The sequence below is a fragment of the Desmodus rotundus genome, chromosome 10, assembly GCF_022682495.2.
Source record: "Desmodus rotundus isolate HL8 chromosome 10, HLdesRot8A.1, whole genome shotgun sequence".
Taxonomy (NCBI): Eukaryota; Metazoa; Chordata; class Mammalia; order Chiroptera; family Phyllostomidae; genus Desmodus; species Desmodus rotundus.
The window spans coordinates 78834529-78856085 of record NC_071396.1 but is presented as its reverse complement, the minus strand read 5'-3'; the positions used below and the strand labels follow the sequence as shown (position 1 = coordinate 78856085).

General features: G+C 37.7%; 1 protein-coding gene across 1 annotated transcript in view; it reads right to left on the bottom strand.

Moving 5' to 3' along the window:
* TAF4B (TATA-box binding protein associated factor 4b) overlaps positions 1-21274 on the bottom strand; it is a 128070-nt gene extending 106796 nt beyond the window's left edge. The window contains exons 1-3 of the mRNA XM_024580450.3: positions 20487-21274; positions 1302-1447; positions 71-178 (exon numbers count right to left, since the gene is read on the bottom strand). Coding sequence (XP_024436218.2) covers positions 71-178; positions 1302-1447; positions 20487-20829 — 597 coding nt within the window. The 5' untranslated portion in view covers positions 20830-21274. The remainder of the gene's footprint in view (positions 1-70; positions 179-1301; positions 1448-20486) is intronic.
* Positions 21275-21557: the final 283 nt, after the last annotated feature.

Sequence of the window (21557 nt, the reverse complement as noted above, 5' to 3'; positions counted from 1 at the left end):
ATAACTAAATAATGAAGAAAGATGAGAGAATAACCAGTGTACACATGGCCACAAGTGTGTCACAACTTACTTGTACTAAGGAAGGCTTCGGAACAGTGGTTACCACAGTAGTTCCCATTTGCGCCAACTGTTTAACAGGTGTCACCGCCACTTTCTTGATTAATTGTGAATTAGAATTCTGGGAGATTTGAGGGAATAATACAGTCATCGACATTAGTAATTTAAAAAAAAAACAGTACTAGGGCAAATGTTAGAACACTTTACCATTGCAAATTTCTTTGTTATAACTGGCTTTATAACCTTGTGAATTCTATACACATTCTCTACTATGAACCTACCTGGGCAACTGGCCAGCTGATACTCATTTCATATACCTAAGGGGAAACTGATTTAACAAATAAATATCACAGTATTTTAGCATTAAACTCTTGAACTCTACTGTTTGGTGCATACGGAAACATGGATTCTTATTTGCTATCTAATTATAAACAAAAATCTGCTAACCTATCTTCTTAGCCCACAGCAGTTAGATAAAGGAAACTAGAAAGGAACCGGCAGATACAGTAACAAGAGAAAATGTTTGGTTGAGAACCCAGAATCAGATTAGGAGAGAACAAAATGGGGTTAGAGGGATTTTAAACTGGCAGAGGGTGATATTAACCACAGAAAACAGTGCAATCTTTCTTTAGGATGAACCTGACTCATCAAAAAAATATGGTACTATATTCAGCATTTTCTGTTAGATCAAAGAAAAATACACATAAAAGTATATATGAAATGTGTGTGTATATATTATATATATATATGTGTGTGTAGATATATATTTTAATTCTGGCACACAAGATAAGTTTCAGGTACCTAGAAAGATCATCACATATGTAAAAAAAAAAATCATTCCTTAACAATGCCAAATTAATAATATATTACAGCAGAGTACTGAATTTCTTAAAGGTAATTCCTATAATATATAGATAACTACTAAACTGTAGTCTTAATATTTTGCCATAAATTAAAATTGAAGCAGAATAGTTTTCTTTCCATTTAGAGATGCAACAGCCCTGTAAACATTCCCTTGAGGACTACAGAATCTTTTAGTATGAAGACTGAATTGTTATTGTTTTAGCAATAACCAAATGACAAAACCAAACATCTTGATTACATAAGCATATATTCAAACAAGGTAGCTTAATTGCAAAAGTTGAACGACCCCCTCAATTATTTTTACTGGCAAATTACATACATATTTATATAAAGATAGCAGCTGGAAAACTAAAGATGAAAAAAACTTTAAGGTATACTACCGGCATCGCACAGATTTTGACTGTGTGAGTATTCGTTGGTACAGCTGGTCTTGAAATTATGTTACTAGTAGTATTGGGTCTTGTTACAGCTTGCTGAGGAGATACCAACATCAACTGACCACCGTTACTTTTGATCAAAACCGTTCCTATATTTAAAAAGAAAAAAAATGTGACTTAGCTAATAAATGAAGCATAATCATTATATATTTCTTTTCATGTTTCTTTCAGTAATGTAAATGGCCTAATTGATTAGTACACAGTGAATTCCATGTCTACCTATTATCATAAATAAAATGAAAACATGTTTTTACTCAAAGCTACTTAAAATCTTAAAAGTCTAAGCATACAGCTGAGATATTCCTGCAGGAGGCAAAATACTTTTTCTTCATGGCATGAAACTATTTATAAAGCTCCAGTAAGTAAAATGGTATGGTAAGGGTGTAAGACTAGACAAACTGGCCGATGGAATAGAGAACCACAAAATGACTCAGAGAGATATGTAATATCACATTTTCCTAAGAGGCACTGTAGATTGATGAGGACAAGAGAGACTATTCAATAAATAGGACTGGGTCAATGAGTTATCTACACAGAAAAAATGGAAAGTTTCACACCATACACGAAAACCATTAAAGATACAAGGGTAAAAAAGTAAAACCTTTTAAAAACTCTTAAACAATGTAGAAAATTAACTTTCTTAACTTGGAATAAGAGTTTCTTAAATATGTAATGTTTGATAGATTTGAACATATCAAAGAACTTTTTGTTTAGCAAAAGGCACCACCAGGTAAAAAAAGATAAACCACAAAATGAGAAGAAATTTTAGTTCACATATATTAAAAGGATGACCAGTCAAAATGCAAACAGGAACACAGATACCAATGACAGGGAAAATTAAATTAAGACCACAGTGAGGTATCGCTTTATACTACCAGACAGGCAAAAATTAAGTAGTCCTAATGACAACATTGAGTGTTACAGAGATGTGTAGCAACAGGAACTCTATTTTGTTGGTGGCAGTATAATCTGGTACAACTTCTTTGTTCAATTTTGTATGACTGTGCCATACTAACTTCCATTTTCATAACCTTAAACCCAGCAGTTCCAAATCTAAAGAAATTCTTATCCTTCTCAGTAGAAGACACAATCAATAATATTCATATTCCAGAATGGGAGCAGGAAGAGCTCAATAAACCCATTCCCCAGCAAAACAAGTATAACTGGTAAAAATAATGTTTAAAACAACAAAGTCTTTGAAAGTTGCCCTAAGGCATACAGAAAATGGCTACATGATTATTAAAGAAAATCTACTAAAACTCAGGAAGAACAGCAAGAATCTGTGGCATGTGAACCACATCCCACTTTCCCTTTTCAGCTCAGGGTAACAGGAACTCCACTCCAGGCACTATGGCCAGTGCAGAGCCTCTCTTATCTCCCAAACTCCTGAGTCAAGGGCTATGGTACTTCCTGCAAGGAGCAGGCCACCAGTTTTTGTCATCTCCCCCACCCCAAGCTTCGTGGGGAACATGAAGCTGCTCACCTGGGCCCTGATTGCCCTCACCCCAGTTCTTTCGTAGGGTAGAGTTATAATTCTGGGAGAGGTAGGCAGACAAGACCAGAGACTACCATCCATGCCCAGTCCTCACTTCTAAAGCATGGATATCACTTAAAGAGAAGCATGCCACAATCCTGGCACCTGCTCCAAATATGTCCCTAAAGAAACTCTGTATTTCAGAGTGTGGGGAAGCTCAAGACTAAGGACACTCCTGACTCTAATGGAAAAAACGAAAAAAGGCTAGTAGCTTCATGTCAGATACAAACTAAGCCATAGGCCTAGCTCTAGTTTACCAGAGAGAGCCAAAGAGACAACTAAGAAGAGCCCTCTGGGATCAGAACAAATCTCAAAAACAATGACCTTAAAAACTACCCCTGTAAAGGAGATCAAATTTTAATTAAATCAGACTATGGAGCAAGTTAGGCCTTAGGACATTGTTGAAACAATAGAGAAATCAATGAAGAGAGACCTACAGCTGGGTGTGTGTGACACCAGCTGAGGCAAACAGCTCTCCAGAGATATCAAAGAAAGAGAGCCCTACTTGCAACTACTGCCATCCCACCTGGGGTGCCTGTGCTCATGGCCAAGGCTGTGTACCCTCTAAAAAAGGAGGAACATAAAAGGCTCCCCATTGCAGGCTTCAAAATAATCCAGCTAGACGTTTAAAAAACAAACAAGCAACAATAATACACTCGAGGTGGTAGAGTCCAGTACTAGATGGTTACATAACATTAGTTTTGAAAAACAAGTAACAAGATATGCAACCAAAAAAGTGTGAGACAAGGGGAGAAACAGGGCAGGCGACAGACAGCAACCATCCCTGAGAGGGACTAGATGTCAGATTTAACAGACTTTGAAGTAACCATTATAAATATGTTCAAAAGACTAACAAAAACCATGCCTAAAGTAGTAAAGGAAGATATGATATCAAATAAAAGAATACCACTAGAGAGATAGATATAATTTAAAAAGTAGTAGTTAAAAAGTATAATAACTGAAATAAAAAATTCACTAGAGGGCATAAACTTGAATGAGCTAAAGAAAGATCAATGAGCTTAAAGATTATGATCCAGCAATTCCACTTCCAGAAATATATCTGAATAAACTCAAAATATTAATTTGAAAGAATACACGAACTCTTATGTTCATGGCAGTGTTATTTACAATAGCCAAGATTTGGAAACAGCCCAAGTGCCCATCAGTAGATGAGTGGATAAAAAAAACTGTGGTACATTTACACGACCAAGTATTATCTGGCAATTAAAAAGAAGGAAATCTTGCGTTTTATAACAGCATGGATGGATCTGGAGAGTATTGGGCTAAGTAAAATAAGCCATTCAGAATAAGATAAGTACCATATGATTTCATTCATATATAGAATCTAATGAACAAAGTAAACCAACAAAAAAAAAAACAACCCAGAAATGGACTCATAGATACAAACAACAGACCGACAGCCCTGACTGGTGTTGCTCTCAGTTGGTTAGGCGTTGTCCTGCAAAGCAAAAGGCCACCTGTTCAATTTCCATTCAAGGCACATGCCTGGGTTGTGGGTTCAATCCCCCGTTGGGGGACATACCAGAGGCAACCGACTGATGATTCCCTCTCACATCGATGTTTCTCTCTCTCCCTTCCCCTCTCCCTAAAAATAAATAAATAAAATCTTAAAAAAGAAGAAAAAAAAAAAGAACAGACTGTCATCTGTCAGAGGGATGTGGGGCTGGGTAAAAAAGCTGAAGGGATTAAGTAGAGAAAAAAAACTTATATTTACAGACAACAGTATGGGGATTACCAGAGAGAAAGGGGGATAGGGGAGGTAGAAGAGGATACAGAGGGGATAAATGGTAAAGGAAGAAGACTTGACTTGGAGTAGTGAATGCACAATACAATACACAGATGATGTATATATACCTCAAACTATATAATTTTAATCAATGTCACCCAAATAAATTCAATAAAATTAAAAGTAACTACAGCCTATCAAAAAAGGATATATTAACAGATTAATAGAGATTATGCAATTCAGAGAACAGAAAGAAAGAAGAATGAAGAAAATAAAAGAGCCTCAGAGAAACATGGGCCATAGATAAAGACACCAACATAAAAATAATGTGAATATAAGAGAAGGGAGAAAGAGAAATATATAAAGGATCAGAAAAAAGAAATTCAAGGAGTAGCCAGCTGAAAACTTCCTAAATTTGATTTAAAAAAATACAATCTAAACATCCAAACAGCTCAACAAACTAGAAGTAGGACTAATTCGAAGAGATCCACACCAAGACACATCATAGTAAAAATATTCAAAGACAAAGAGAAAATCTTGGGAGCGGCAAAAGAAAAATGACTCATTACATACTAAGAACCCCAACAAGATTAACAGCTGGCTTCTCATCAGAAACAATGGAGGTCAGCCCTGGTTGGTGTGGCTCAGTGGACTGGGTGCTGGCCTATAAACTAAAGGGTCGCTGGTTCAATTCCCAGTCAGGGCACATGCCTGGGTTGCAGGCCAGGTCTCCAGTAGGGGATGTGCAAGAGGCAACCACACATCGATGTTTCTCTCCCTCTCTCCTTCCTTTCCCCCTCTCTAAAAATAAATAGATAAAGTCTTAAAAAAAAAAAGAAAGAAAGAAAAAGAAAACAATTGAGGCCAGAAGGAAGTAGAATGAAACATTCCAATTGCTAAAAGAAAAATACTGTTAACCAACAATCAAATATCCACAAAAATACCTTTTAAAATTGAAGACAAAATAAAGTCATTCCCACATAAAATTGAGAGGATTGGTTGCTAGCAGGCACACCATAGAGGAATTGCTAAATAAAGACTTTCAGGCTGAAAACAAGTGACCCCAGGCAATAATTTGCATTCACATGAAAAAATGAACACTCATAAAGGTAATTATGTAATTTGACAGTAGAAATACATATAACTTTTCCATTTGTCTCTTAGTAGCTTTAAAAAATTATATAGAATATGTATATAATTATATTTTTAAACATTTTTAAAAGATTTTATTTATTTATTTTTAGACAGAGGGGAGGGGAGGGAGACAGAGAGGGAGAGAAACATGAATGTGTGGTTGCCTCTGGCGTGACTGCAACTGGTGATCTGACCTGCAACCCAGGCATGTCCCCTGGCTGGGAATCGAACCAGTGACCCTTTGGTTTGCAGACTGGCACTCAATCCATAACACCACACCAGCCAGGGCACAATGTGTATGTAATTATATTTTTGGACCTACAACAACATAGAAATACACTATATTGTAAATAACAGCACAAAGGAAGTGGGTGAGAGCAAAGCTGTACTACACTAAGGAATTGACTTCTGATGGTAACGAAGCCAGAGCAACAAATGAAGGAAACCAGAAATGGTAAATAAGAAGGTAATAAAACAAATACTACAAATATATTCTTGCTTTTCTTTCTTCTGTCATCCTCTTTAAAGATATAAAATTACATAAAGAAACAATTACGGCAAAGAATTGTTGGATTTGCAACATATCTAGATGTAATATGTAGAACAGGAATAGCTCCAAAATAAAAAATTGAGCTAAATGTTTTTACATCTCACTGAAATAAGTTAATATAAATGTGAAACAGATTCTAGGAAAACATATATTATAAGCTCTATAGCAACCACAAATACATACATATACTTTGTAATTATAAAGGATTAAATATTACACTAGAAATATTTACTTAATGCAAAGAAAGCAGGAAAGAAGAAATAGAGGGGGAAAAGGAGAGAAACATAGAAAAAAAAAAGTTAATGGCAAACCTAAACGCAATATACCAGTAACATCAAACATGGATGAACCAATCCAATCAAACGGCAAAAAGTGTTAGACTGGATTGAAAAAAAATAAGATCCAAATATACACTACAGGAGACACACTTTAGACTCAAGGATACATCAAGTTGAAAGTAAAAGGACAGAGAAAATATATCATGCAACAGCAACCATAAGAAAGCTGAAATGGCCATACTAATATCAGACTAAATAAACTAAAATAAATCTTACTAAAAATAAAGGGGGGGGGCATTTTAAAGATGGACACTTCTAAACATATACAGTGTGGGGCAAAAGTAGGCTTATGGATGTGAATATGCAAAACACAGAGCTTATTTTTATGTTCTTATTCATTAGTTATATTATTTTCCATACAAACAGCTATAAACCTTCTTTTCCCCTACCTTGTACACAACAAACAACAGAGCCAAAAATATATGAAGCAAAAGTTTACATAAATGAAGGGAAAATTCTGACAATTCAGTAATAACTGGTAGACTGTTAATACCTATCTACACTTTGAATAAAGATCAGACAACTAAAAAAAAAGATAAACAAGGAAATCAGATACTTCAACACTAATAACCACATGAAGCATAGCAACATCTACATCAAAGGGATAACAGAGAAGAGAGCAAGCAGTCGAGAAACTAGTTGAAATAATGACCAAAAACTTCCCTAACCTGGTGTAGGAAAAAAAAAACTAAGTCCAGGAAGCACAGAGATTTCCAAGCAAGATGGATGACCAAACACAACATCCATACCAAGACACATCATAATTAAAATGGTAAAGGTTAAAAACAAAAAGAGAATCTTAAAAGCTGCGAGAGAAAGACAGTTACCCCCAAGGGAATTACCATAAGACTTGTCAGCTGATCTCTCAACAGAAATATTTCATGGCTGAAGAGATTGGCATGAAATATTCAGAGTGATGAAAACCTAGGACCTGAAACCAAGACTACTTTACCCAACAAGGCCATCAATTAAAATTGAAGGAGAAATAAACAGCTTCGCAGACAAGAAAAAGCTAAAGGAATTTGTTACCACCAAACTAGTATTACAAGAAATGTTAAAGGGCTTTGGAGGAGGAGGGGAAGGAGCGAGGAAGGAAGAGCGTAATGGGGAAGGGTGGAGGAGGAGAAGGAGGACAAGGATGAGGAGAGGTAGGAGGAAGAGAGGGAGTAGAAGAAGAGGGAAGAGGAAAGGGAAGAGGAGGAGGTGAGAGAAGAGGAAAAAAAAAAACAGAGGAACACAGTCAAAACAATAAAAGGGCAATGCATATATACCTATCAATAATCACTTTAAGTGTAAATGGCTTAAATGCTCCAATCAAAAGACATAAGGTAGCTGAATGGATAAGAAAACAAGGTCCAAATGTATGCTGCCTACAAAAGACCCACTTCAGAATGAAAGATACACACAGTCTAAAAGTGAAGGGATGGAAAAAGATATTTCATGCAAATAGTAGGAAAAAAGTAGCTGACGTAGCAATAGACATATCTGACAATATAGGCTTTAAACATGGCTATAGTAAGAGACAAAGAAGGACACTACATAATGACAAAGGGAGCAGTCCACCAAGAGAATATCACCCTTGTAAACATTTATGCACCCAACACAGGACATCTAAATATATAAAACAAATTTTGATAAACATAAAGGGAGAGACTGACAGTAATACAGTCATAGTCCGGGATTTTAACACCTCATTGACATCAATGAATGAATAAATCTTCCAGACAGAAAAGAAGGAATGGATGGCCTTAAATGACACACTAGATCAGATGGATTTAATTGATAACCTTATAGCATTTCATCCCAAGACAGCTAAATATACATTCTTTGTAAGTGCACGTGGAACATTTTCTAGGATAAACTACATGTTAGTACACAAAATAAGTCTCAATAAATTTAAGACTGAAATCCTATCAAGCGTCTGCTCTGACCATAATGGTATAAAACTAAAAATCAATCACAATGAGAAAACTGAAAAACACACAAAGACATGGATGCTAAATAACATATTCTTCAGCAATGAATGGTTTAACAATGAGATCAAAGAAGAAATCAAAAGATAACAAAAAAAATGAAAATGAGGGTACAACAACCCAATATCTATGGGACACAGCAAAAGCAGTCCTAAGAAAAAAGGTACAGGCCTACCTCAGGAAACAAGAAAAATCTCAAATAAACAATCTAATTTTACATTTAAAGGAACTTGGGGGTAAAAAATAACAAACAAAACCCAAAATGAATAGATAAAGGAAATGATAAAGACCAGAGCAGAAACATAAAAGGATCTAAAAAAAAACAAAACCAAAGATCAATGAAACCAAGAGCTAGTTCTTTGAAAAGATAAATAAGATTGACAAACCTTTAACCAGACTCATCAAGAAAAAAAGATGGGAGACCCAAATAAACAAAATCAGAAATAAAAGAGGAGAGCTCGAACTTCTGGCAAAGATGGAGGCGTAGATAGACACGCTTCGCCTCCTCGCACAACCATAAGAAAGATCACAACTAACCTCAAAACAAAAAACAACCAGAACTGCCAGAAAATCAAACTGTGTGGAAGTCCGACAACTAAGGATTTAAAGAAGAAATACTCATCCAGATAAGTAGGAGGGGCGGAGCCGTGGAGCCGAGGCAGAGAGGACACAGTGTGGGGGCAGTGAGGTGGCAGCTGGTAGAACAGGTGGTCCCACATTCAGGTGTGGTGGATACAAACACCGAGGGACACCCGAGGAGCAAGTAATCCCAGCCCCATGCCAGACTGCACAGCCTAGGGTTACTGCGCGCATGAATAAAGCCTCGAAACTTCTGGCTGCAAAAACCAGTGGGAGGGTGGGCAGCAGAAAAAACTTCCAATCTCTCAGAAGAGTACATACAAAGGGCCACCATGATACTACAAGGTACCCAAACCCACCCACTCTGGGACCCACTACCAGGGCAACAACTAGTGGGGTGCCAGTCACATACGGGAAGTGGGTGAAGTGACTGCAGATGGGGGGAGGGCTGAGCAAAGGGCATTGTTCCCTCTCTGATCCCTCCCCCATATACACTGCAATAAAGTGGTGAAGTAGGTTGCCCAGCCCTGGCAGTACCTAAGGCCCCTTACAACATAACAAGTACACAAAGAAAGGGAGAGAAAACAGCTCTACCTAATATACAGAAACAAACACAGGGTGGCTGCCAAATTCAGGAGACAAAGATATGTGGCCCAAATGAAAGAACAGAACAAATCTCCAGAAAAATAACTAAACAAAATGGAGATAAGCAATCTATCAGATGTAGAGTTCAAGACACTGGTTATCAGGATGCTCAAAGAACTCACTGGGTACTGCAACAGCATAAAAAAAGACCTACGTAGGAATGAAGTCTGCATTAAGTGAAAAAAAGAAAAATCCACAGGGAACCAACAGTTGAGGGGATGAAGCCAAGAATGAAATCAATGATTTGGAACAAAAGGAAGAAAAAAAGCATTCAATCAGAATAGCAAGAAGAAAAAAGAATTCAAAAAAACAAGGATTGAATAAGAAGCCTCTGGAACATCTCCAAACATACCAACATCTGAATCATAGGGGTGCCAGAAGGAGAAGAGGAAGAGAAAGAAACTGAAAACTTATTTGAAAAAAATAATGAAAGAAAATTTCCCTAATATGGTGAAAGATATAGATATACAAGTCCAGGAAGCACAGAGAGTCCCAAACAAGTTGGACCCAAACACCACACCAAGACACAGCATAATTAAAATGCCAAAGATTAAAGATGAAGAATCGTAAAAGCAGGCAGAGAAAAGCAGAGAGTTACGTACAAAAGAGTTCCCATAAGACTATAAGCTGATTTCTCAAAAAAATTTTGCAGGCAAGAAGGGACTGGGAAGAAGTATTCAACGTCATGAAAGGCAATGACCTACATCCAAGATTACTCTATCCAGCAAAGCTAATCATTTAGAATGGAAGGGCAGATAAAGTGTTTCCCAGACAAGGTAGTTAGTTCATCATTATCAAGGCCTTATTGTATGAAATGTTAAAGGAACTCATCTAAGAAAAAGAAATCAAAACTATAAACATTAAAATTACAACAAACTCACAACTATCAACAACTAAATCTAAAAACAAAAACAAACTAAGCAAACAACTAGGACAGGAACAGAATTATAGATATAGAGACCACATAGAAGGTTATCAGCAGGGAGAGGGAGGAGGAAGAATGGGGGAAAAGGTACAGGGAATAAGAAGCATAAATGGTAGCTACAAAATAGACGGGGGGAGGTTAAGAACAGTGTGGTAAATGGAGAAGCTGAAGAACTTAAATGTATGACCCACAGACATGAATTACGGTGGGAGAATTGCTGGAGGGATGATGGTACCGGGTGGAGAAAGGCAAAGGGAAAAAGAAATTGAAACAACTGTAATAGCATAACCAATAAAATATACTTAAAAGTAAAAAAATTCCTCATCCCACATTCCCCTGGTTTCCACCCAACTATTTGACTCCCCGAGGCCAGCTATTTTTATCAGGGCCAAACAACAGTAAGCTATAGAATAACAAAGTTTATTCTGAAGATGCAAAGTAGAATTTAAAAAAAAAAAAGAGGAGAAGTAATTACTGACACCAAAGAAATACAAAAAATTGTAAGAAAATATTATGAACTATATGCCAACAAATTGGACAATTTGGAAAAAATGGATAAATTCTTAGAAACATACAATCTTCCAAAACTGAATCAGGAAGAATCAGAGAATCTGAATAGACAGATTACAACTAATGAAACTGAAGCAGTAATCAAAAAACTCCAAACGAAAGTCCTGGACCAGATGGCTTCACAGGTGAATTTTACCAAACATTGAAGGAAGAACATCTATTCTTCTCAAACTATTTCCAAAACTTCAAGAGGGAGGACTCCCAAGCTCATTTTATGAGTCCAGCATTATCCTAATTCCAAAACTAGATAAAGAGACTACAAAAAAAGAAAATTATTGGCCAATATCCCTAATGAACATAGATGCTAAAATCCTCAACAATATTAACAAACCAAATCTAGCAATACATTAAAAATATCATACACCATGATCAAGTAAGATTTATTCTAGTATGCAAGTTTGGTACTATATCCACAAATCAATAAATGTGATATACCACATAAAACAAAATAAAGGACAAAAATCACCTGGTCATATCAACAGATGCAGAAAAAAGCATTTGATAAAATCTAGTACCCATTTATGATAAAACCTCTTGACAAAGTAGGAATAGAGGGAACATAATATAATCTCAACATAATAAAGGTCATCTATGACAAACCCATAGCTAGTATGATAGTCAATGGGCAAAGATACAAGCATTTCCCTTAAGACTGGGAACTAGACAGGGATGTCCACTTTCACCACTCTTATTCAACTTAGTACTGGAAGTCCTAGCAGCACCAATTAGAAATAAGTAAATAAATAAATAGGCATCCAAATTGGAAAGGAAATAATAATACTACCATTAGCTGCAGATGACATAAAAAACCACTGGAACTGATAAATAAATTCAGTAAAGTAGCACACTACAAAAATAAGTATCCAGAAATCAATTGCATTTTTATACACCAATAATGAACTATCATGAGGGGAAACTAGGAAAACGATCCCATTCACAGTTGCTTCAAAAATAATTAAATACCTAGGAATAAATTTAACCAAGAATATAAAAGACCTATACTCAGAAAATTATAAGTAACTGAAGAAGATACAAATAAGAGGAAGCATATACCATATTCATGGATTGAGAGAATTAACATCATTAAAATGTCCAAACTACCCAAAGCAATCTACAGATTCAATGCAATTCCAATTAAGATACCAATGGTGTATTCCACAGAACTAGAACAAATATTCTAAAAATTTATCTGGAACCACAAAAGTCCCTTGAATAGCCACAGCAATCTTGAGAAATAACAAAACTGGAGGAATCACCCTACCTGGTATCAAACTATACTACAAAGCCATAGTAGTCAAAACAGCAAGGTACTGGCATAAAAATGGGCAGATCAATGGAACATAATACAAAGACCAGAAATAAACCCACACCTTTATAGTCAATTAATATTTGACAGAGAAGGCAAAAACATACAATGAGATAAAGATAACCTATTCATAGATAGTGTTGGGAATATTAGACAGGTATGTGCAAAAAGATGAAACTAAACCACCTTCTTATACCACACATAAGAAGAAACTCAAAATGGATTAAAGACTTAAATTTTAGACTCAAACCCATAAAAATCCTGGAAGTAAAATATTGTCTGATATTTTACTGCCCAACACACAGGCAGTAAAGAATCACATGTTTCTTGTAATAATATTCTTTCTGTATATTTCCTCAGGCAAGGGAAACAAATGAACACATAAACAAATGGGACTATATTAAACTGAAAAGTTTTTCACAGCAAAGGAAACCATCAATAAAATGAAAAGAAAACCCACTGAATGGGAGTATATATTTGTCAATGATACACATGATAAGGGGTTAATATCAAAAATTTAAAGAATTTCTAAAACTCAACATCAAAAAAACAAAAATAAAAAAACAAAACAATCCAATTGAAAAATGAGCTAAGGACCTGAATAGACACTTCTCAAAAAAAGAACATACATATGCCCAGCAAACATATAAAAAGATGCTCAACATCACTTATCATAAGAGAAATACAAATTAAAAGTACAAAGAGATATCACCTCACACCAGTCAGAATGGCTATCATCAATAAATCAACAAACAACAAGTGTTGTTGAGGACACGGAGAAAAGGGAACCCTCATGTACTGTTGGTGGGAATGCAGATGGGTGCAGTCACTGAATGCATAAATAAGTGAAATAGCAAAATGATATTTCTCTCTCTCCTCTCTCTAAAAAATTAAAATAAAAAAAAGGAACTGCCACTTCTGGGAATTTATCCAAAGAAACCTGAAACACTAATTTGAAAGAATACAGGTACCCGTATGTTCACTGCAGCATTACCAAGATTTGAAAGCAGCCTACGTGCCCTTTATTACATGAGTGGATTAAAAAGCTGTGGTACATTTACACAATGAAATACTACCCTGCCGTCAAAAAAGAAGGAAATCATACCCTTTGTGACAGCATGGATGGACCTGGAGCGTTATGCTAAGGAAAATAATCCAGCATAGAAAGACAAGTAACATATGATTTCCCTCATATGTGGAATCTAATGAACAAAATGAACTAATAAATAAAACAGAGAGACTCATAGAGAGTAGGCTGACAGCTATTGAGTGAGGGGGTTGCAGGGGTGGAGGAATTGAGAAAAAAAAGAGAAAAACCTCATGGAGATGGACAGCAGTGTGGTGATTGCGGGGGAGGGGGCGGGGAGATGGAGTAGGATATAGGGGGTGAGGGGGTGGATAAATGGTGACAGACAAGACTTGACTTGAGGTGGTGAACACACAATATAGTGTAAAGATGATGTGTTGTAGAATTGTGCACCTGAAACCTGTATAATTTTGTTAACCAGTGTCAGCCCAAAAAATTTAATGAAAGGAAAAAAACCAAAGGAGCCATTCTCCATAACATAAAGGTGCAAGCTGAAGCAGAAAGTGCTGACAGAGAAGCTGCAGCAAGTTATCCAATAGATCTAGCTAAGACAACGAAGGTGGCTACAATAAACAGCTGGTTTGCCATGTAGATAAAACAGACTTACAATGTAAGAAGATGCCATCTAGGACTTTCTCAACTAGAAAGGACAAGTTAATGCCTGGTTTCAAAGCTTCAAAGGACAGGCTGATTCTCTACTTTGGGGCTAATGCAGCTAGTAACTTTAAGTTAAAGCCAAGACTCATTTACCATTTCAAAAATCCTAGGGCCTTTGAGAATTATGCTGAATCTACTGGACCAGGAACAAAAAGCCTAGATGACAGCACTACTGTTTACAGCACGGTTTACTGAATATGTTAAGCCAACTGTTGAAACCTGTGTCTCAGAAAAGATTCCTTTCAAAAAAATTATTGCTTATTGACAATGCTCCTGTTCATCCTAGAGCTCTGATCTCCATCAGAGCTCTAGGGTATGGGGTGTGGGGGGGGGGTGGATAATAATACAATGAGATTAATGTTGTTTTTGTTCCTGAAAACACAATATCCATTCAGTACCCCATGGATTAAGGAGTAATTTCAACTTTCAAGTGTTATTATTTAAGAAATATATTTTGTAAGCCCTGGCTGGTATGGCTCAGTGGATTGAGTGCCAGTCTGAGAACCAAACGGTCGCTGGTTCAATTCCCAATCAGGGCACATTCCTGGGCTGCTGGCCAGGTCCCTGGTAGGGGGCTTTGCAAAAGGCAATCCCACATTATGTTTCTCTCCCTCTCTTCCTCCCTCCTTTCCCCTCTAAAAATAAATAAATAAAATCTTAAAAAAAAAAGAAATACATTTTATAAGACTATAGCTGCCATATATAGTGATTCTGCTGATGTAACTGCAGATGGGGAAATATAGCAAGAGAACTAGAATTATTTAAGTGAAGCCTAAAGATGTGACTGAATTACTGCAATCTTATGATAAAACTTCAACAGATGAGGAGTTGCTTCTTATGGATGAGAAAAAGTGGTTTCTTGAGATGGAATGTATTCCGGTGAAGACTGATGAAATGACAACAAAGGATTTAGAATATTACATATACTCAGTTGATAAAGCAGCAGCAGGGTTTGAGACAACTGACTCCAAATTTGAAAGAAGTTCTGTGGGTGAAATGCTGTCAAACAGCATCACATGCTACAGAGAAATCACTCAGGAAAAGAAGAGTCAATCCATGCAGCAAACTTCGAAGGTGTCTTATTTTAAGAAATTGCCACAGACACCCAACCTTCAGCATCCAGCACCCTGTTAAGTACCATAAACATCAAGGCAAGATCCTCCACCAGCAAAAAGACTACTACTCGTTGAAGGCTCAAATGATGGTTAGTATTTTTTGGCAATAAAGAATTTGTAAATTATGCTATTGCACACTTAAAAGACTACAGTATAGTATAAACATAACTTTTATAAGTATAGTATAAACATAACTTTTATACACAATGAGAATCCAAAAGATTCATGTGACTCATTTCAATGCAGTATTCACTTTATTGTGGTGGTCTGGAACCAAATCTGCAATATATCCCAGGTATGCCTGTCGTACAGAGAATAAAGAATAATTGAGAAAAATCAAAATAAATGTTGGTTCTTTGAAAAGATCAACAATACTGATAAGCCTTTACCTAGTCTGACTAAGAAAAAAGGAGGCAAGGCTCAAACTACTAAAATCAGGAATGAAAGAGGGGACATTACTACTAACCTTACAAAAGTAAGATTGTAAGGGAATACGAGGAACAACTGTAAATCAGCATAAAAAAAATTTACATGAAATGAACAAATTCCTAGAAACACAAACTACTGAAACTAACTCAAGAAAACTGGCAACCTAAACAGACCTCTAACAAAGAAATGTATCCACAAGAAAAGCCCAAGTTCAGATGACTTGACTGGTGAATTCTAAGAAACATCTAAGGAAAACTAATGCTAATCCTTCACAAACTCTTCCAAAAAATAGAAGAGAAGGGAACATGTCTCAACTCATTCTGTAATTTCAGTATTACCCCAATACCAAAACCAGATAAAGACATTATAGAAAAACTAGAGACCAACATATTTTATGAACATAAATATAAAAGTTCTCAACAAAGTATTAGCAAATTGAATCCACCATCATATAAAAAGTTTGAAACTTTATAACCAAGTGGTATCTCAGTATGAAAGGTTGGTTTAAATACATGAACGTTAATTACTGTAAAATACCCTATAAATAGAATAAAAACCAAAAACACCACATGGTAACATTAACAGATGAAGAAAAAGTATTTGACAAAAATCTGACACCTTTTTTTCATGATAAAAACACTCAACAAAATAGGAGTAACATGAAACTTCTTCAAACTCATAAAGGGGACCTACAAAAGACCCACAGCTAACATCATACTTAATGATGAAAGACTAAATGCTTTCTTCCTAAGATCAGGAACAAGACAAAGATATCTGTGATCAGGAATGAAATATGTATCACTTCAGTTCAACATTGTCCTGAGAGTTCTATAATCATCATCATCACTATAATCATCACTTCAGTTCAACATTGTACTGAGAGTTCTAGCCACGGCAATTAAGCAAGAAAATGAAACAAAATGCATCCAGATTAGAAATAAGTAAAACCATTTTCAGTAATATAATCTTTTACATAGAAAATCCTAACAAATCCATGAAAAGAACTATTAAAACTAATAAAGGAGTTCAGGTGGGCAAGCAGATACAAGATCAATATATAAAAAGTAACTATTTCTATACACTTGCAGTGAATAAGAAAGCAATTCTATTTACAAAGGATCAAAAATAATAATATACTTTAGAAATAAATTTAACAAAATGAGTATAAAACGAATGCTCTGGAAACTACAAAATGTTTTTGAGGAAATTAAAGAAAATATAAATAAATGAAAAGACATCCTCATCATCGAAAGACCTAATATCTAATTTGCAGGATTGTTAAAGGGATCAAATGAGATAATACTTTTGAGGGGGTAGTTCATATTTTACTTGTTTTCAAGATTTTATTTACTTATTTTCAGAGAGAGGGGAAGGGAGAAAGAGGGAGAGAAATATTGATGTGTGAGGGAAACATCAGTTGGTTGCCTCTCGCACGCCCCCAACTGGGGACCTGGCCCACAACCCAGGCATGTGCCCTGATGGGAATCAAAGCAGTAACGTTTTGATTCCCAGGCCAGTGCTCAATCCACTGAGCCACACCAGCCCTAGCAGGATAGTTCATATTTTAAAGTTACCAATAATAGTTGTTACTAACTCCAAAATGTCCACGATCCACACTTTTTTTCAACTAAGTACTCAAAACATCACTAGGAGATAAATTAAAACAGCAGCAAATAGACAACACAGTAGTTCCCCCTTTATCCACAGTTTCACTTTCTACAGTTTCAGTTAACCAAAGTGAATAGTAGAACAAAAATATTAAATGGAAAATTCCAGGAATAACTATTCTTAAGATTTAAACTGAACACCATTCTTGCGTGCATGATGAGATCTCACACCTTCCCATTCCGTCCCCTCCAACACTTGAAAAAGGGCTGCACAAATGGAGTACCAGCACTTTCACCTGAGGGATGACTACCTATAGACTAATGCAGTTGACATTATCAGGCTTAAGCTGACTCCGCAGCCTTTGAAATCCAAAGAGTCAATGGTGCACAAGATGAGCACTGAAAAGAAGAGTCTCTCATTTCCTGAAACCCATCAGCACTGTGACAACTGTGGAAGCTGATGACCATGTAATATTCCTTTAATAAACCAGGGGCAGAAACAAGAAGCACTAGCTTATTGAAGAACTGGTTCAGGAATTTGAGAAAGCAGATACAAATCCTATGCCACCTCTCAGTGTGAAGAATTGATGAGAAAGGACCTCGATGGTCTCAGCAGTAACTTTCTGTACAGTGTGACTGTCAAGCAGAATTTATCAGAGTTTATGACATAAAAGAAATAAACAAGTCCTTGCTCACTGATAGGAGAGACACAGAATAGGAGACACAGAACACCAAAAAAAAAGAGCCATAGTCTGGCCTAAAATCCCATATCTTCACAAAGAAAGAAGACTGAAGAGGTTACCAAAAATATTAAACAGAAGAATAGTTTTCAGTACTTTACTATAGTTTCTTTCATTTCTTCACAAATACCCCCCCCCTTTTTAGTTCCAGCCCCTGTTAACCTATAAAAACCTGTGGTGCATATTTATATTTTGTAAACAGTTCTGTTCACAGAGGAAATTTTGAAGTATAAAGAAAAACAAATACTTAAACCATCAGTATACTATACTAAAAGAATAAGACTTCTACATAATTAAAAGAAAACATCGTTGAGTAATCAATTGCTAACGTTCAATATATAAAAGAAATGGAATGAGAGTCATAACCTTTTAAAAATGTTTATCAGTGCTTCCATTTCATCCTTCAAACTACTGGTTTATCTTATTCTGCACCAATGAAAACACAAATAGTGTGCTCTTCTGCCACACACCAGCAGAAATTTCCTAAAGCTGCTCCTCAAAAGCACCTTCCCACCTTCTCTGTCAGTAACAATTCCTAAAGGCAATTTATCTCCTCTCTTTTATGGGAGTTTCTCCACGGTCAACAGCATAAAATGCATTAGTGCCATGCATCCTTAGGCTGTGGTCCTAGTTTACTGCTATTAGCTCTGGCAAGTTTCAGTTTGGTTTTCCATGTATTAAAAAGATTACGCTCTAAAATTTTATAAATCACCTTTTAGCCTGACACTCAATGAGAAATACTGTACACACATGCCAAGTAGTAAGCACAGTGGTGTGGAAAGAGTAAAAAGTAAAACAGTCCTGGATTCAGATTCCCTCTGATACCTATGAGTTTTGCATTGGGCAAATTACTGTCAGGGAAATGTTTTATTTGCTACCTACCTATATGACCAACTAACAAAAAAATATAAATAATGTATTAAAAGTGCCCAGCCCTGAATAAGTGATCAATACACTCTCAATAAGTGATCAGCAAGTTTTCACTCTTGAAAGTTTTCCTGTTTTAATACTTTTTTTGATTGCTTCTAAATGAACTTCAGTGACTAGACAGGCATTTAGTTTTAACGAATTAGGGGGTGACTTCATTCAAACACATTCATAACTACTTTGTAAGATTGCATGCAGGATGACAATTTAGAACTAGCAGAAGATGTATCCAGTGATATGCACAGCTTAACAAGTGTATATACCTGTGTACCATACAAAACTGAAACAGAACTTTATCGGAAGTGAAGAACATAATCTTTCTGCAACGTTCATAACCAAATAGAACATTAGCTACAAAAGAGCCCCCATCATTTTGCTACGGGATACTGAAATCGTTTAAATCAAATGCTTTGACTTCTTTACTCCTTTGGCTGTCAGAGTTCCAATTACTGCTGAGCAAAATTCAATCCGAGGCATGTGAGATGTGCTTTCTCCCCCGCCTACTGAAACCCCGAGAGACTTTCAGTTGAGGAAAACCAAGTAGACCACTCAAATATCCTTCATCACATTTATAATATTTAAATGATCACAGAGCAAAACCCTTGCACAAATTATGAAAACCAGCCCAACAGCGCAAATTCTAGGATAAAAAGAAGTTGCATACTCATAAACTGCAGCATTCACAGCCTGCTATCACAACCGCATTGCTCTGATCTACTTGTCAACTCTGGCACTTTCTCCCTGGAAGAGGGACTCTTCTAACCGCAAGTTACATCACACATGTAAAGACGGTGCACAAAGCAACATTATTCCTTTCTGGTACTAGAAAGCAGTAGCCTTGCTTAAATTTAAAATATCTTTTTCTTAATACCCAAGAATCTTTTAAATACACTTTTTGTGAACACCGTAATGTGTGTGGATATATAAACTGATGCTTTCTCCACGTGGAAATGAACTTAGCTATACCTCCCCAAGTAGGAGCCAGTGCCTCAAAGGCCTTCCAGAATACGCTGCTCCAGCTTTTACTGTGTCACGTAGGTGAAAAAATCTTTCCTTATGTATGTAAAGAAAACCTATGCAGTAAGGACTCGAAGAGGCTATACCAATTGCCAAATCACTGTCCTGCAAAGTCAAGATTATGAAAGGCTCTCTTGGCTGAGTTATTTTTGTAAAACTACCAGCAAGAAGGCGCAATACGCGGCTCCGACGTCTCCTGTCCCCTCTGGCTGGACAGATGGATAAACTGGAAAAGCTGATCAACGTACCTGGAGGAAGCTGCAAATTTGCAGGCAACTGGATTGTTGTGGTGTTGGGGGCTTTCACGGCGACTATCTGAGGAGCAGGCAGCTGAGGGCCGCTGCTGAGTTTAGGAAGAGCATTGACAGGAGCCACTTTGGTCACCAAGGTCCCCACGGGGGGCCGTAGGGGCTGGGACACCGTGGACTCCACGCAGACATTGACAGGAGCCTTAGTCACTGCGCCCAGGGCCATGGAAGTGCTTCCCACCCGGGCCGGCAGAGCCCCGGCAGGGGCCCCGGTCAGGGTCCCGGAGGAGCTCACGGCAGCGGGGGGCACGGCGCCGGCCGGTTCCGTGAGGCCCGCGGACATCCCCCAGGTGGATCAGAGGCAGCTGCAGCGCTTGCGTTCCGGGATCACGCGCGAGCGGAGGCTTGACAAGCGGCAGTGGACTCCAGGGAAGTTCCGGCTCCCCAGCATCGCTAGGAAGAGGCGCAGCGGCCGCGACACAGAAGTCAATGACAGGCGCCGGCTGGGAAGCAGGACACACGCGTCCGAGACCTTCCCACGGTCCGCCTGGCCCCGCCGGCAGCAATACCAGCTCTGCCGCTGCCTCAGCGGCGCTCCCACGTGCGCTGCCTCAGACCCGCACCTCAGCCTCGAGTCCCGCTGCAGCAGCGCTCGCGGCGGTGCGGCTCCAGGAAGGGCGTCACTTTGGCTCTCACCTCCTAGCCTAACTCTGCGCGGTGGTTACCCGTCCGAAATTTCAAAACTAGAAACCCGAGCGACCCCGAGCACCTTGGGCACGCTCGGCACAACCCAGGCACTTTACCACGCCAGCCATGTTTATATAGCCACGCGGAGACCTCGCGCACGCGCAAGGACCACCGTCCCCGCCCGGGCTTTCCCCGGAATCCGGCCTCCTGATTGGCCAAACTCTGGGATCGCGCTCGTGACGTCGCTAGGGACCGCTCCAGAGGGGCGTTAGAATCATCCTCCGAATCCAGAGTCTGGAGAGGCCAGTTTCCTAAGTCTGGCGTGTGGGAGGGGCAAGCCACGCTCGGAAAACTGCGGCCTCCGCGTTCCTCTCTCAGGTATTC